This window comes from Brienomyrus brachyistius, chromosome 8, assembly GCF_023856365.1.
Source record: "Brienomyrus brachyistius isolate T26 chromosome 8, BBRACH_0.4, whole genome shotgun sequence".
In the NCBI taxonomy this organism is placed as follows: Eukaryota; Metazoa; Chordata; class Actinopteri; order Osteoglossiformes; family Mormyridae; genus Brienomyrus; species Brienomyrus brachyistius.
The window spans coordinates 13,328,525-13,346,121 of record NC_064540.1 but is presented as its reverse complement, the minus strand read 5'-3'; the positions used below and the strand labels follow the sequence as shown (position 1 = coordinate 13,346,121).

Below are 17,597 nucleotides of genomic sequence, written 5' to 3'. Positions count from 1 at the left end.
CAGCTGGTTGTGCAATAGAGGTTGTTCATTAACTTCTGTTTTTCCTCTTAAAAACCATGATTACGATTTTATATTAAACAATGACTTTTAGACTGACTGTGAAATAAACATCACTTTATGGGTTTCAGGCCTGTTGCAGGTTGATAAGCTAAATTATCGTGGGACTTAACAGTCTAGTTTTTTTTTTCCAAATGAAAAACTGCTCTGAGATGTTGTAAATGTATTTACAGTATACCAGGTTAGTCTTACTAGTCATTCTGTATCTTTTCAGACCAGCTTAATAGACTTGAAGGAGCATGCTTCATCCTTGGCTTCAGCTAGCCTGAAAAAGGACTCCCGCCTGAAGTCACTGGAGATAGCAATAGAGCAGAAGAAGGAGGAGTGCAGTAAGCTGGAGACCCAGTTACAGAAGGTATGTAGGGTGGCAGGCCAGGGCCCGAGCCCGGGCCCCCACACACTTCGGTAGGGCCCTTGGGACCTGCTGTCATATTATTGTAAACACCCACACCAAACCTTAACTCCAGTGGTGCTGTTTGGCTTCGATCATTCAAGCTTTACCCTAACTACCCTACCCTCAACCCGAGCCCTCACTGTCCATATTCGTAGTGCTGGTGTGAATTAACAAACGTGTGCATGGTGTACTCTCTCGGCTGCTGTACCGTTCATCTGCTCAATTTGCTCCTGTAACCATTGAGCAGCTTTTTTTTGTTGTTGTTGTTCAACCGAGGCAATAAAACACAATTTAATTAGGCAGTTCATATCAGTGTTGCAATGAAATTTCAGTTTGTCTCGCTTCTTAAGCAGCCAAACAAGCTAACTACTAAAAATATCTGTAATGTTGAAAGACTTTCCGGCAATAAAGAAAATTTCTCAGAAAGCAGTTTTGTACAATCAGCTGACTATCTCCTATGATTGACATTACATCGCCTCTGCAGGAATGGCCAGGATAATGTGGGCTGAAATCCCACATGAGTGAGCCAGATGTTGATACTGAAGTCTCAAAAAATGCTTCCACTTTGCAAATTATTACCCATCACCGGAAACTGTGCTTAAGACAAGCATCGGTGATTCTCTCAGAGACGAGAAAGGCAGATTAAATAAAATCGCTTCTCTTTAAAAACACAAATCCTGTTCTTTTGAAATATATATAGACACATACTGCCCAATATGTCTTTAGAAAGTCTCGCAGCATCTCGCCGTTGACTGATTTTGCCTCTTCCTCGCGTCAAAACCCTGCTCTATTGTTCCCATTCCTTTTGCTGTACTAATCTATACAGGTCTTCCAATTTCTACTCTTCATTGTATAGCTGTGCCATGTCTGCTCGCTATGTCTCCTGTATTCTCTGCATCATGCCCCTTTCATCTCTATTCATGCCACATCCCTATTTACTATGTCTGCCTCCCACCGGCATCCCTATTCTGTATATTCCTGCTTTCTGATGCTGCCATTTCTCACTGTTTCTGTCATCCTTGCTTTTTTGATTCTTGTCACTCTGTCTGTCAGCCACTGTCTTTCCAAACCACTGCAACTCTTGGCTCAGGGAGCATTTTTCTAATATTAGATAAGCTTTATACTACATGGGTCAATGTTTATATCCCTGTACTTAGATGATTTCCTGAGTGATTAATGCTTTGTTACATAATTATGTTTGTTAGCATGAGTTGTTCTGTTATATGTCTACTTTATCATGCACGTCTTGTATCACCCCAGAGAAACAGTTACATTTGACATTTAACATAATTATTTGCAATAAGATAGTTGTATTCACACTGATGTCAAATAAAATTTGGGAGTTCAACCAAATCCTATTGGTATGAAATATTACTGTCATTAATTACAAAAGTTATCACATCTCAGTATTTACCAGACCCATTACAGGTCTTCATTTTGAAAGGTTTTTGATACATTTATGAATTAATAAGACTTTCAGAAAAGAGTCAAGTGATCATTGTTAAAAAGAACACTCAGTGTTAAAGAATTTTTAAAAGGCTTAGTTTCATAAACAGAAAATATGTAAAAATAGCAAAACAAAATATCATTATAAAAGCAAACATATTTTCTTGGTGTACCGTAGATTTAGGGGCATTATGTTTCAAATATGTTTCAAAGGACAATGTTTCAAAAGCAGTGATCACATCATGGGCAAAGCCTTGCCTGGACCTTGTAGCCTGGCTATTCACTATCCAGGCTAGTGGTGCACCATTCTGCTCTGCTTGCTACTGCCCTCTAGGGTCTGACCAGAGAAGTACCCAGGATTATGTGTCACCATGGTTTCTTATCTAGTTATAGATAATGGTAAAGAAAAAAATAATTAATGAAATCGGTCTGCAAAATTTACTTGTCAGGTTATATTTTCAGTGTTCTTTGCCGGTAAATAATCCTTGTACAGAAACTTTTGCAGTCTTTAAGAATGTTATGAGTAGGGGATCACCTGGCTAGATTATAGCCTCCTGCTCATTCAGAAGAGTGTGTGACCAGCATGACCCCGCATTCATTAGAGGCATCAGTCAAACACTCACTTCTGGCTTGTTTTGGATGGTCCGGCTGTGTACCTGTCCTCGTGAAACAGTCAGAATGGCTGCTGTTTACTGGCGACAGTGTGGGTATGTCTGGATAACGCTGCCCTCTCGCCTCTCTCTCCATTTCTCTGTCTTCCCTCCTCCATGCACGCCTTACGCCTCCTAAATCCCTGCTCCCATCACGCTACTGTAGCAAGCAGAGCAGCTCTTCAGCCAAATCAACAGCAGTGTAAGTCCTAAGTGGTACGCTGTCCTGGTACCATCATAACTCCACTCAAGTTACACTAAATCAACTGGCAAATTGTGTCGCCCCAGATTCAGTACATTCCCACACCTCGGACGTTTACGTTTTGTTTTATAATCACTTATCCATATGAAGTCCTCCACATTGTTTCCTTGTTTATTTTTTTTTAACTTATTCACCATCCAGACAATTCTGACAAAAGCCACATGAAAGTCAATGGCCATAATCCCAGATATATAATTTCCACTGTTTTAAAAATAATCTTCATATCTTATTAAAGATGAAAAGCCAGAATATTAGTATTGAAAACCTGTTTTATAAAGGATTAATCAGCTATCAAATTAAAACACATAAACATCTAAAATATGAATATTTAAACTTATTTGGAAACAAGCAGTTAAAAGTATGTATATGCAATGTAAATAATTTGTTTTACTATTTAAAATTTTTCACACCATTTGGCTAACAATGACGCCCGAGCCGCAGTTATTATGATCATGCAGTCTTTTGTTCCATTTGGTCTTAGGTGTTTTCTGTTAGCCTGTGTTTTTTCCTGTTGTCCAAACCCCAGTATAGCCTAGTGTGGATTTATTCCTACACCAAATGTGCTCACTTATCTCTGGTCTTCATTTGTTTGGCTGTGTTGGCCTTGTCCTAATTTCTGCGTGTTCTGTAATACATGATCCACATTTAGCCTTTGCTAGCATTCTCGTGCTGCCTATCTGTATATTTTGTGTACGATATGTCATGCTCTTTGTGTGTTGTGCATGTCTGCATAGCACAGAGTAGTAACAGGTATAATTACGATATTGCTGTGAAGCCTGATTTTGCTTTTCTGTATTTGGTGCAGGCCCTGGACACAGATCAAGGCCGAAGCCACCCAGAATTGGTGGATAAGGCCAAGCAGTTAGAGCAGGAATTGTCCTACTACAAGGAGGAATCGCACAAGGCCCAGGCTGAAGTGGAACGTCTGCTCGATATCCTAAGAGAGGTGGAGACGGAGAAGACCGATAAGGACAAAAAAATCACTGACCTGGAAAGGTAAAATCTGTGTTAATTTTATGTAATCCCGTAACAAGAGCTGATACATTTTCGCATTTATCCAGCTGGATGTTGCTAATGGAAATCCTGGTGTGAGGTGCCTTACCATAAAAGTATGACCGCATGTCCCATTCTGGGGCTTAAACTAGCAGTCTCCAGGTCACATTGTTTGTAACCAGTACTGTATGTTTTCTGGCTGGTTTTGTGTGTGGAGAAGCCCAGTTCCGGTATAATAAACAGAAGACCACATTCTGTACTCATGCAATTATTTTTAAGTTAACTATAATCTACACATTAGCCTAAAACCCTGAACACAAATACTGATTAAAAAAAATTCCCTTGTCTCCTCCATGCCTTAATCCTCAGAGGGAAAAAAAAGTTCCACTTAGGAAAAACTGTAATTCTGTGCTTTCTCTGTTGTTTTATTTCATGATGGCTTCTCTCTGCTTGTCACCTTTGTGCTGAGTACGAGTGGCCCTACCACTGGAACTCATAGCACCGATTCCTTTGCTGGATGAGGTTGGTGATGAATTTTGTCAGGTAGCAGTCAAACCTGATCTTTCCTTAAATGAAGCCTGCATTTTGCAGTAAGCAGCACTTGCTCTTCCCCTGAATTACTATGGGTGCTGTGCATTGGAGAATCTTGATTGACAGGTCAGGTTGGCGGTCTGGGGTACCCAGCAATTACAGTCTGTCCTCAACAGAGACATAAAACACAGTCAAACTTCTGCTGGTTCTGGTCTGCCTGTAGTCTGTCTTTTTTTCAGTTTAACTCTCACATACACGCTCTTAGTACCTGTTTCCCAATTTTGTTTATTTGTAGCTGAAACAAATCAGTACCGATGTACTGAACTATTGAGCTTGATTTTGTGCAAAGTGATGTCTGCAGTTGGTGAACAAGGGACAAACAGACGTTAGCATAAATATTAAGTCAAAGACTTAAGTAGTTGATTTGTTGATTTATTTGATTTATTTCTCTGGGTTTAAAAGTAATGTTTCAAGACATTATTTTTGCATAATTTTTGTACGAATGTGAAATGCTACTGGCAAGTGGAAGAGTGGGTGGGCTAAGGGTTAATGATTGAAGCTCAGTTAGATTTGGAGGTCCTGCTTTATGGGGAAACACATTAGGATAACGAATTAATGGCTTTGGAAAATGTGTAAGATATTAGGATCTCACGTTTTTAACGATTCCTAGCTGCTTTTTATGGTGTTAATGGTTTTGTAGTTAACCTAGAAGTGATCAAGAAATAACTTCCCATTGACCAGTGAATTAAGGTCAACGGCATGGAATGAAAGACCCTCAGAGCTGGTGCATTATGTACCTCAAGAGCTTCAATACCCTACAAGGGGACTCTCTGCCATTGTCCATTGAACACTTCTGAACTGATTACTAGTGTGTGCTCACTTAACTGTGTTCTTTACCCCAGTCCCCCACCCCCCGGCCCCTGCTCCAGTGGCAGACCCCCCCCTGAGCGGCACGCCTCTGTGTCAGCATCCCCGCAGCAGATAGGGGGGATGATGTGGGATTTCTTGGGAAAGTGAGTGCTCTGCCCCTGGCACATCCAGTTGGCTGCACAGTTTACCTGCATTTGCATAAGTCCGGATCTGCATCTATGACTCTCTCAGAATAAGTGTTCACTCTTGCATTTACATCGACGACTGATGTCATGCACATGCGTATGTATGACTCTGTGCTACATTGTGTTTCCGTTGAGGCTGCACTTATGCCTGCATTCACTGATAAATCTTCTCTCTAGACCCATGCACTTACCCTGTATTACCCAGTGTCTATTTCCGCTCTGAAGCCTGTTATAGCATTTATGTGTAAACCCGTGCCTGTTTTACATACACATCCACACTTTTGAGTCTTTCAAGATCTCAATAAGTATTTCTTGCTTTGACCGGCATTAATACCTTTTTCTCAAAACTGCTTCTGGATACATTACTCCGTCACCATATCTACAACTGCTTTCATAGTTCTTTTGGGATCTGTGGCTGCATTCATGACTTGGGGTTACCTTCTCAATATCCATCTACAGTGTGATATGTGTGCATCAATAAATATGCTATATGCTGCCTCAGAACCAAAGCTTGCATTTATGACTTTATTAGCATTTCCGCCTTCTTATAGGTATGTTGCGTGATTATGTTAATGCCTTCATCCACAATTATTAATTGTGCTAGTGCCCCATGTTCACTTTTGTCTAAAAGCAAACTGTATTTCTGTCTGCTGCTCATATTCTTCTACATCTGTGTCTGCCTCTGTGGCATTCCATTCATTTTTCATCCCGATTTTGACATGTTGTGGTCTGTGTTCCTTACCTTATCCATCTCCATTCCGTATCATTCGTACCTTCCTTCAGTCCTCCACTGAATGGCCCTCACTTGGTTTCATCTCCAAAACCATTGTCTGCGAATACTACGTCACGCCCTCTTCATTTCCATTAACCTGAAAATGTATACTTGCATTACTTGCTTTTTCATCTTCTCCTTGTCCCCTGTTCTGTTTGCATTATGCACTCCTCATGTCCCACCTGTGCTAAGAAGCTTTTGTCTTGCCAACTCGGTATCCTGCTTTTAAGGGCATAAAGCTCAGCCTGTTGGCCTTTCCACACAGTTTATGCGGTGGTTGAGGTTCTATGGAGGCATTTGCTCCTCCAGCCACATGAGGGAGCTGTTTCTGCTGTTGGTGTCCCAGAGTGACTGCATGCCCCACACTGGAGGCTGCCGTCCCTGCTGCATGTTCAGTCACAGGAACCAGCCCCCGTACCTTCCCGTTCCGCCCAAGCTTGGTAATGCATACAGAAGGGCATTAGGCACTGGTTATCATCAAATGCTCTTCCCTTTCTGCCTCTTATGACTACAGGGATGTATGGTAATTGGCTTATTGGTTTATGTGTTTGTTTCCATTCCTTGTTTCTCTTCTCTGCTTCACTCCCGTTTTGCTGAAATACAGTCTGGCTCCAAGGTTAGTAGGGGCTCTAACATCCTTTCCTATTATATTCACCCTGTCAGTGGAATAAAAATGGAATTAAGAAAAAGTTCCAAACTTCTGCAACCCAGAGTGTTACCATTCTGTAATATTTTCATAACAATTCTGAAATTTCTATAACTGTTATTGTGCGTATACTGCATATTCTCTGAGTATGTATATTGTCTGCGTATATAGATTCTGTGTCCACAGTGTCCCTGCAAATAGGATCTGTATTTATTTTTCTGTGAATAATCTTTCCATAGCCTTAACAGACAGCATTTGGTTCCTTGTTTGAGCAGAACAGTGAAGGACCAAACAAAGAAAGGGCCCAACTTTAAGCACAACCAGCAGGAGGAAATGAAGAACAACGCACAGCTCATGCAAGTGACCCGCAAGGACAATCTGCCAGACAGCTCACAAAATGTAAAGGTATGGCATGATTTAGTTATGTGTTAATGTAGATAGTGGCCCTATAGATATTGGCAAGGTAGTATAGTGTGTGAATGTAGTAGCAGTATAAATACATTGCATGCGCAGTAGCTAATGGCAATGCACTTCAAAGCTGGAGGAGCTTGCAGCCACACTTGAGAAGACCAGGCAGGAGCTGGATTCAACGAAGCAGAGACTGAGCTCCACGCAGCAGTCGCTCGCTGAGAGGGACGGTCACCTGACCAACCTGAGGCAGGAGCGCAGGAAGCAGCTGGAGGAGATCCTGGAAATGAAGTAAGTTTCTTCTGTTTTCTGTGCCCTCTCTATCCCTCCCTTTTCTCATGATCATCACTTCCAGTGTTTCTGCAGTCATGCAGTTGTCTCACTAGTGTTTCACTGTGCCAACCTGTTCATATCATAAACTCGCAAATCATCACCCTGGCCTCAACAGGCAACAAGCACTTCTGGCGGCCATCAGTGAGAAAGATGCCAACATTGCCCTGCTGGAGCTGTCTACCTCCAACAGGAAGAAGACACAGGAGGAGGTGATGGCCCTGAAAAGGGAGAAGGATAGGCTGGTGCACCAGCTCAAGCAACAGGTGAGTGGAGGGGCTGTCAAACTCTCCATACACCATGACTTTCACTAGTAATGTGACACTATTCTGCAATCCTCACTATTACCTAGACCTTCCATGTTTATTCTTACATTTATGTAACCCTGTACTGGCATTACAGTGTGCTAGGTTCGTGGGAGTGGTGTATATGACAGTAATAACGAGACCAGAGACCATAGGTGAATTTCAGTTCAGATGTTTGTTAATTTGTAGATATTCCATCTACAATAAGTAATGGGTAACCAACAAAGCAAAAGTGTTATTAACCGAATTTATTAACCGAAATTAATATGAACGGAGAATGCCGAATACTTATTTGGTGCTAATATTAATTGAACTCTACAGATTTAAATATTATATCGAGGTAAGGTTTGTTTTAATTTGCATTGAGTTAACTTAAACTGTCACAGAAGTATGCCATACCACAAGCAACAAAAAAAAATCCCTCTGCAATTCAATGCAGTACCACAAGCAAACAAAGAATATACCATTTACAGATCATACAGAAAATTACATTGATCAAGCAATATAATTAGTGTCACAATATTTAACTACAGTATCAAGCAGTGGTAAATTAACTTAAAATACAAGGCAAAGTGCTTGCTACTGCAGTATACTGTTTCTACTAAGTCCGATTCAGAGTCCAAAAATCCAAAAAAGCAATCAAATCAAATGATGCCAAAACTCGATTTAGTTCCTTCCACACCGGTGGGCATTCATTGGAATCTTCAAGAAGTCTCACAGAAGAAGAGATTCTCGTGGCTATTTCATTCATTCCTAGCAAACGAAATGTAATCAGAACCAAAGGTAAAATTAAATAAACTAATCGATCCAATAATTCTTTCTCAGTTGAACCAAATGGCCTTAACAGTGTTTTTTTTTCCAATAGCAGGTTTTAGCAACCGACTTCAAATAAAGCCATTTATAATCTATAAAACTATTTGGCCTTCCCTGTCTCACCAGTCCCACGGGCTTCTGCAGCTAGTAATGTGTGCGTTACCATAATGATTGAGGGGATCTTACCACTTACCACCAAATATATCTAGTCAAAATGATCATATTTCATAATAATATTTTTTTGATTATTCATAACAATTTTATAATTAGAGTTATTATGAATTTACTATTTATTTATTCTTAATTAAATTATATAATAGGCTTTTACTAGTTATTCTGAGTTACATTTACAGTGGTACCTTGGAACACAAACTTGTTCCAGATAGCTGGTCAAGTTGCGAATTGCTTGAGTTCCAAGTTGAAGTTCCCCATAAGACATTATGCAAATGAATTTAATCCTTTACAGACCCCCCCAAATGATTTCCTGTTTAAAATAATATACTATACCTAACTAATGATAAAAATGTTTTAGTGGGAATAGTTGAGTTCCAGGATTAAGGCTGAGATACAAGTAAAAAATAAATTGAGGCAAGCAGCACATAACAAACACATGTGCTGTCAGGAAGTACAGTAGGTGAAAGTTCAGGTAGTGAGTTTTCAGTGAATACCCAGGTATCTGTACGAGTGTAAGCAGTGTAGAAGGCACAATTCATATCGTCGTTATCTAGGCGGTTTGCTAGCATTTTTGAACATTCAGTTCCCTCGGACTATTAGAAAAGTGAATGGAAGTTCAGAAAATTGGCGAAAATGACGTTTGTGGTTAAAACGAGTTTTAAAAAACCTTCACGTTTTGTCATATGAGATAAATCCTTTGTTACTGGTGGTATTTCACCAAATTTTGACGTTTTATGTCCCTAAAATGAATATGTTGTGGCCAAACTGCTAACGGGAGTGAAAAATGAACGACAACAGTCGCTTGCCTGACTTCACACACTCAGGGCTGAGTAGTATTGCTGATTGGTCAGACAGCCACCCCCCAAATGTGGTGTATCATTTGTTAGCCATTTTTGCATTTAATTCCTGGTACATGACATGCATCCACAACAATACACACATATATATACACACCCTTATACCCATACATATATAATACAAATCAAATTAAGATATTAAGTATATTATGGGGGGAGGGGGGAACCTACACAACACAAACTGTTGTTTTCGTATGAGTCCAAAGTCTAAGTCATAGCAAAGTTGTATCAGTTTTATTTTTATCTTCTTTCGATTCAATAAGCATACAATCTTAAGACGATGTTTCCACCATGGCCTACATTGATTCTTTCACATCCAGGGCTCTAGTCATTTTCCAGTGCCTCAAAATTATTCGGAATGCAGTGACTAAAGCAGCAATTATAACTGACGTTCCTTGATATATTCGGCATCTGAGATTTGTCCCCCAGCAAACACAACGACAATATTTAGCTCGCTTAGACATCCCAAACGATATGCTGTATAATATAGGATTGGGCTCAGACCTCCTTTCTCTTAAAGTGCAAACATTGTATTTAATTTAATAATTGGCCTTTTACCTTTCCATAAAAACTGCTTAATTGTATTGTCATATTTTTGAAAATAATGTTTGCTATTGTGACTGGCAGCATCAAGGCTATATAATTCTAACGAGGAGCTACAGTCATTTTATGTAAATTTTTCCCCACAAAGTCAAATTCATCTTCTCCCATTTATCCAGATTGGTTTTAATCTTAAACAATACTTGATTAAAATTGTTTAGTGGCATTCTCTCAAGATCCTGACTTAATTTAATGCCCAAATACCTCATTCCCTCAGGGTCCCATTTGAAGTTAAACTTATCCAATATTTATTGAAAGCACGACTTTGAAAGAGGAATGGCCTCAAATTAGTTCCAGTTTATAGTATATCCTGAAAACATAGAAAAAGAGTGTGTAGTGTCCATTAAATTAGCCAGAGATGTCACAAGGTCTGTCTGTCACACCCCGACGGAACAAACTGCACAAGAGCCAGTTGCAGGAGAGCCAAAGTTTTATTGTGGGGATTGGCAGCAAACAAATCTGAGTCAGCAGGCAAAAGACAGTAACCAGAATGGGATTGGGCAGTGGGTCAGAAACTGGTGAGGTCAGTCCTACAATCAGGCACGAGACAGGGCAACAGGAACCCCAGGAGACAGAGAGGGAGTGAAGCAGGTAAGGTGAGGAGGGCAGGCAGGGGAAGCAGGATGGGTGAGGCACGTAAGACGGACGAGGTAAGCAGAGCAGGAAGTTAAAACGCTGCAATGATACTTCACGCCAGCCATTCCCTGCTCTGCTAGTTAAATAGTGCCAGCAGGTGAGAGAGGTCTCTATTCAATTGGCCTGCCCCGCCCGGCAAGTTGTGATAGAACCCCCCCCCCACGGCCGAGAGGGATCCCAGGGGCAGCCCAGGGGACATGACTCTGGTCTCAGGGATGATCGTGGTAAAAGGCAACCTTGAGATCGGGGCCCAACATGTCATTGGTGGATACCCAGGAGCGCTCTTCTGGGCCATATCCCTCCCAGTCCATAAGGTATTTGAGGACTCCTCAACATCAACAAGAGTCCAGAAGGGCTTTGATAGCGTAGCCCTTTCTCCATTCTGGAGTGACTGCAGTGGTGGAACAGCATCTTCCACTTGGGGGTGCATTGTGCCCTGGCAGGAACCTTTGACACTGAAATTACATTTGATATTGTAAGCAGATAAACTCATCTAAGACTCATTTAGAAAATTAGATATTATTTCTTTCCCTGATCTGTAAAAAGTTATCCATGCCCTCATTTCCACACATTTGGATTACTCTCATACTTGCAGGCATCAATTAGTCTTCCATAGCATGTTTGCAATTAGTTCAGATTGCTGTGGCTAGGTCATTGACTGGCACTAGGAAGAGGAAGCACATTACACCGATTTTAGCATTGATTCACTGGCTCCAAGTTGATTTTAGGATTTAGTTTAAGATTCTGCTAACAAACCAGCTTCAGTAGAGAAACATTGAAAGTCGGGGAGATCCTATAAACACTGGGGAGCTGCAGGTGGAAAGACCAACCTTATGTATCATCTTGAATAGCCCGATATATCGAGGCGCAAGCTTACTGCAGGTGGGGAGTCTCAGGTTCCAGGTGGAGAGCCACACTCGTTCTCTGGGTTATACCTCAGAGGCTGGATGACGCTGGCGACCTGCAAAAACTTTCTGACGCTCAGCTTGTCTCTGTACAAGCTGTTGCAAGGGGGACCACATATGCCAACAAATCTGGAACCACTCCTCCACGTGTGGGACATCGCTGGGAGGTTCATTGCAGGGGAAGCGTGGTGGTTGGTACCTCAGTAACCTTCCGGAGGGCGATCCTAACTTAACAGGCTTAGAAGCTTTCGAAACCTCCAGATTCATTCGCTCAGCCATTCCATTGATCTGGGGGTGATAACTAGAGAAGACAATCAGGGTTATTATGAGTTTTTTGCAAAATGCCCTGAACACTTAGGAAACAAACTGAGGTCCGCGAACTGCTACTCTACCTTCAGGAATCTCATACATTCGGAACACCCAGTCTATCAGGAGGTCTGCTACCGCTTTAGCTATGGGTAATTTCGGCAAGGCTATGAGACAGCACATTTGCAAGAAACGATCGACGATAGTGAGTATTACTGTGTTACCTCGGGATGCAGGGAGGTCAGTGATGAAATCCAGGGCGATGTGGGACCAGGGTTGGGACGGAACAGGCAAAGACTGAAACAACCCAGAGGGTGGCTGAGTAGATTACTTCAACTGGGAACACTCTGGGATGGAATGCAGCGTACTCCTCCACATCATTTCTCCATCAAGGCAACCAATACTGACAGAAGACCATGCACAAAGTGACGAAAACCCCAGGATGCTCGGACCTTCGGGAGCTATGTACCCATTGATTGGTGGCAGAGTGCAGTCATGAAGGTACATACATAGCGGAGTACTCGGGAGGAGGTTGACCTTGGTCATGAGCAGTACAGATGGACTCATCGAGGGTCCAAACAATGGGACCTGCAAAACAGGACTGAGGCAGAATGGGGTGATCCAGGTCTTCCACCTCCGACGAGCCATGTTGTCAGAACAGGGCATCCGTTTTCAAATTCTTCTTCCTGGGAAAGTAGGATACCTTGAAATCAAAGTGAATGAAAAACAGGGACCAACGAGTTTGCTGAGAATTAAGCTGTTTTGCATTTTGCTGGTACTCCCGGTTACAATGATCAGTGAAGACCACAAACGGATGCCTAGCCCCCTTCAGCCAGTTTCAGCATTTAGTGAGAGCTAATTTAATAGCCAGGAGCTACTGGTTCCCCACATAGTAGTTTTGTTCTGCCGGGGAAAGGTTCCCAGACAAGTATGCGCACAGGTGACGATGACCAGTTACCTCTTGTCTTTGTAGAAGAACAGCACCTACTCCGGCACTGGAGGCATTGAACTCAACCTCAAATGGAATCTCCGGCTATGGTTGTTGTAGTACAGGTGCCAAGAAGAAAGCTGCTTGGAGTTTACAGAAGGCAATAGACACCTCTGGAGTCCACTCCACTTTAATCTTCTTCCCATGGGTGAGCGAGGTTAGCAGTGTGGCAACCAGGCTGAAATTTTTAATAAACTGTTGGTAAAAATTAGCAAAGCTGAGGAATCGTTGCAAATCTTTTGGGAAGCGGCCACTTGAATCTTCTCTTTGTCCACTGCAATGGCGCCGGGTCCAATCGGGTACCCCAGGAATTTCAGGGAGGTTTGGTGAAACTCACATTTCTCTGCCTTGCTGAATTTGTTGGACATACTGTTCATACGAGGGTGAGTAAGCAAGGATTTCATCTAGGTAATATACTGTATATATCTGTTCATAAATGACTGAAAGAACCATATGGCATGACCAGATACTCGTATTGCCTGGTGTTAGTAATAAATGAAATCTTCCACTCGTCGCCCTCTCGAATCCGGACCAAATTATAGGCGCTTCAGAGATTCAGTTTGGTGAAGATCACCACCTCCTACAACTGCTTGAGGGCTGAGGGGATCAAAATCAGCGGCTCTCTTTTCTTCACCATGATGGCTTTGAGGATGCGGTAGTTGATGCCAAGGCGAGACCACAATCCTTTCTCTTTACAAAAAAGATTCCAGAGGTCTACCGGAGAGGTAGACGGGTGGATAATACCTTGTTTCAATCCATCTTGTATGTATTTCTCAAGCGCCTCCTCTTCCGGCTGTGACAGGGAATGCAAGCGACCTTTGGAATGAGTGGCCTCCTCAAGGAGATTGATGGAGCATTTACACAGTCAATGCAGGGAAAGTTGCAATGCCTGTGATTTGCTGCAAACATCGAGGAAGTCGTGGTATTCCTCTGGGATCACTGACAGGTCCTCCGGCTTCTGGCTTTCCATGGATGACACCTTGCAAAGCACAGAAACTCAGTTGGACATACAAGAGGGGGACCATGCGGCTAGCTTTTCTGTCTGCCAGTCAATTTTAGGATTATGCTTTACAGCCAAGGGTGCTCCAGAATTACAGCATCGCAGGTGGAGATGAGCACCACAAACCAAACCCATTCACGATGTAGCAGACCTACTTTCACTGTCAAAGGGGCACCCGGGTATGTGATTCTACCCATCTCTAAGGATCGGCCATCCACTCCTTGCACCATGAGAGGGGAAGGGAGCTCATCTAGTTCCACCTGGAGTCACTTCTCAAAACACAGGTCAGTAAAATTCCCAGCTGCCTGGAAATCCAACAAAGCATCAGTAGATACTATATTCAATTCATTTCTTTATTTTTATACATTGCCTTTCACAACAGAGTCGTCCCAAGGCACTTCATATGGATGTGTTGTGATACATGACAGCACCATTGGAGAGAGTAAAAAGGGAAGAAAAGAAATTAAATAAAGAAAGCCAGATGAAAATTGAGGACATGAACCTCTGGGGGTCCAAGATCACCTGGCTACCCAACCCCCCTGGGCATACTAACGTTACTGAAAACATAAAAAAGTGGACTTGCTTGCTAAAATTTAAGCGTAAGTTGAGATTAAGGATCAAGACAAAGTCCATCAATGAGTCTGTTCTCCACGCTGGCCTGTGTAGGGTGGCACTGAAGGCTGCACCCATGATGATACAGTTTGCAGGTCCCATTTGTGATGTCACCCCTCCATGGGACTGAACCATAACTCCAGCTCAGTTGGTGTTGGAAGGCAAAGAGCATGGATGGAGTCTTCTTAGCCAGCAGAACAGATGGGGCAGCTTCGGACTGTTTGTCAAGGTTCTCCACAATACAGGCACAGCTGCTGGTCATACTGGCGTTGCCCCTCAGCAGCTGTCAGTGGCAAATTTCCCACCTGCATGGGTTCCGGTTTCTCTGCGTGAAGGGAGTGGTATGGACCTTGAATCGGTAATGACGGCACTGTCGGTCTCAGACTTAGATGGCCATGGACATCCAGGTAAGTAAAACATAATCATTGAAGGAATGGGCCTCTCTGTGAAAGGAAAGCTCATCCCAGAGATCTGGGTTCAAAGCACATCAATATAGGACCTTCAGGCAGTCATCTGGCCACCTTAGCCCCGCAGCGATGGTCTGAAACTCCAATGAGAAGTCAGCCGCTGTCTTCATACCCTGTCAGACATCAAAAAGCTGGTCTCCTAAACTTTGTCCCACGGCGGAGAAGGCATGTTGAAACTCCTGGGAAGAACTGAGGAGCAGCTTATCCTCCATCCAGAGCCCTGTGGCCTACTCCCTCGTTCTTCTGGTGAGCAGGGAGATGACAGATCAGACCCGGGCTGTTTCTCCACAGACGCCTGCACTGCATCAAGAAAAAGTGGCAGGTGTTGGGGTCCCCGTCATACTTCTCAGGTGACGCGAACTGAGGCTATGACTCTAGGAGGGTTAATCAGGCAGAGAAGCGTGAACCACTTGTCCTTTGAGCAGCTGGTTAACCAGGATGGTAAGTTAGCTCACCTGTTGTTGGAGTTGCTACTGTGTCTCCACCGGGTCCATGGTCTTTTGGGGAAGTATTCTGTCACATCCCAGTGGAACAATGCTGCACAAGACCCAGTTGCAGGAGACCCCAGGTTTTATTGTGGGGATCGGCAGCAAACAAATCCGAGTTGGCAGACAAAATACAGTGACCAGATGGGATCGGGCAGTGGGTAGGAAGTTGGTAAGGTCAGTCCTAAAGGCAGGTAGGAGACAGACTAACAGGAACACCAGGAGAAACAGAGGGAGTGAAGCAGGAGCAGGTAAGGTGAGGAGGGCAGGCAGGGGAAGCAGGACAGACGAGGCAGACAGGACAGGTGAGGCAGGCAGGGCAGGAAATGGGACACCCAAGACAAGAAGGTTAGAACACTCGGTATGATGCATTAGCCGCAACGATACTTCACACCGGCTATTCTCAGCTCTGCCAGTTATATAATGCTGGCAGGTGGGTCTCTACTCAATTGGCTGGCCCTGCCCGGGTGTGATACTGTCACCATAATCAAGATATTATTGACGTACAACAATACGTTATACTCTTTATCGCCTTCCACTATACCAAGAATAAGACCATTCATTTTAATCGCAATGACTAAGATTTTTATAAAAATGATAAACAGTATGGGACTTAATTAACAACCCTGTTGAGTATCCCTGTTAACACTAAAAAAGGTTGAGATTATACTGTTTGTTATCACTGTCACACATGCAGGGAAGGGACAGCCCTCAATGCAGCATTTTGCAGGGAAATCCCCACGTAGGGGACTTTATTCTAAATTTTTAGACACCACAAGCATAGAAGCACGGACAAGCAACAATGACCAGACTAGCAATCACAGGACTAGGGAGCACTTAAATGGTTGAGGAACACTGGACCTATCACACAACTGCTGGGAGTTATTAACTAGAGGCAAAGACATGCGACGGGACTAATAAACCGCAGGGAGGGAGGAGAACTGAGGGGTAAGGCTGACCGGAGGGGCAGGGTGTGACAGTACTCCCCCCCCAACAAAAAAAAATGTGCACCCTCCAGGTGAAAGGGTGGGCTGGAGGGAGAACCTGACAAAGAGACCGGCACGGGGCAAGGTACCGGACAGGACAGGACAGAACCAGACAGAACAGGGCACAACATTACGTGGGTGTCATAGTGGGATATGGGACCAGACATGAGACGGCACTAGAGATACAAAATAAACTAAGATTGGACCTAATAGATTGACACGAGGGGCTAAGACTGAACATCTCTTAAAGTACACAGAGCAAAACCAGGGACCATGGAGAGAGACAAGCAACCAGGATATAACTTTGAACGGACTAGGAAATACGTTAGTGGTGCAGACAGAGATAAACACCGGGCAAGGGACCAAACACTGAACTGGACAGAACCCAACCAGGCAGAAATACACAGGGATGCCAGGAACATGAGAGTAGACAGGACAGAACACAAAACAGGAATGAACTCAGGGAAAACACAGATACTAACAGCCAACTGGAAATTGGCCCTATCTCCAATCTCCTGGAGAGGGACTGGACTCCATTCCACACTGGAGTTACCCATTGTGAGAGGTGCCAGGCAGGTGTGGGTTTACTGAGAGTCCCCCAGTTCAGTGCCTATAGGTAGGAATTTACCCGAGTGATCAAGAGGTTAGCCTTTCTTCAAATTTGAGTCAGGGGACAGGCACTAACTGTTGTCTGTGTGTATGCACTGAACACCGGTTCAGAGTATCCAGTCTTTGAGGAGACCTTTGATGGTGACTCAATTGTTCTGCTTTGGGACTTCAATGCTCATGTGGGTAGGTACAGTGAAACCTGGAAGGGTAGGATTGGGAGGAACGGCCTGCCTAGTCTGAACTCAAGCGGTGCTCTGTTATCCGACTTGTGCTAACCACAGTTTGTCCATAATGAACACCATGTTCGAGC

General features: G+C 43.3%; 1 protein-coding gene across 1 annotated transcript in view; it reads left to right on the top strand.

Moving 5' to 3' along the window:
• LOC125746975 (ERC protein 2-like) overlaps positions 1–17,597 on the top strand; it is a 62,287-nt gene that overhangs the window by 35,394 nt on the left and 9,296 nt on the right. Inside the window, exons 10-15 of the mRNA XM_049021580.1 lie at positions 272–412; positions 2,714–2,749; positions 3,615–3,805; positions 7,082–7,211; positions 7,345–7,505; positions 7,663–7,810. Of these exons, the coding sequence (XP_048877537.1) occupies positions 272–412; positions 2,714–2,749; positions 3,615–3,805; positions 7,082–7,211; positions 7,345–7,505; positions 7,663–7,810 (807 nt within the window). The remainder of the gene's footprint in view (positions 1–271; positions 413–2,713; positions 2,750–3,614; positions 3,806–7,081; positions 7,212–7,344; positions 7,506–7,662; positions 7,811–17,597) is intronic.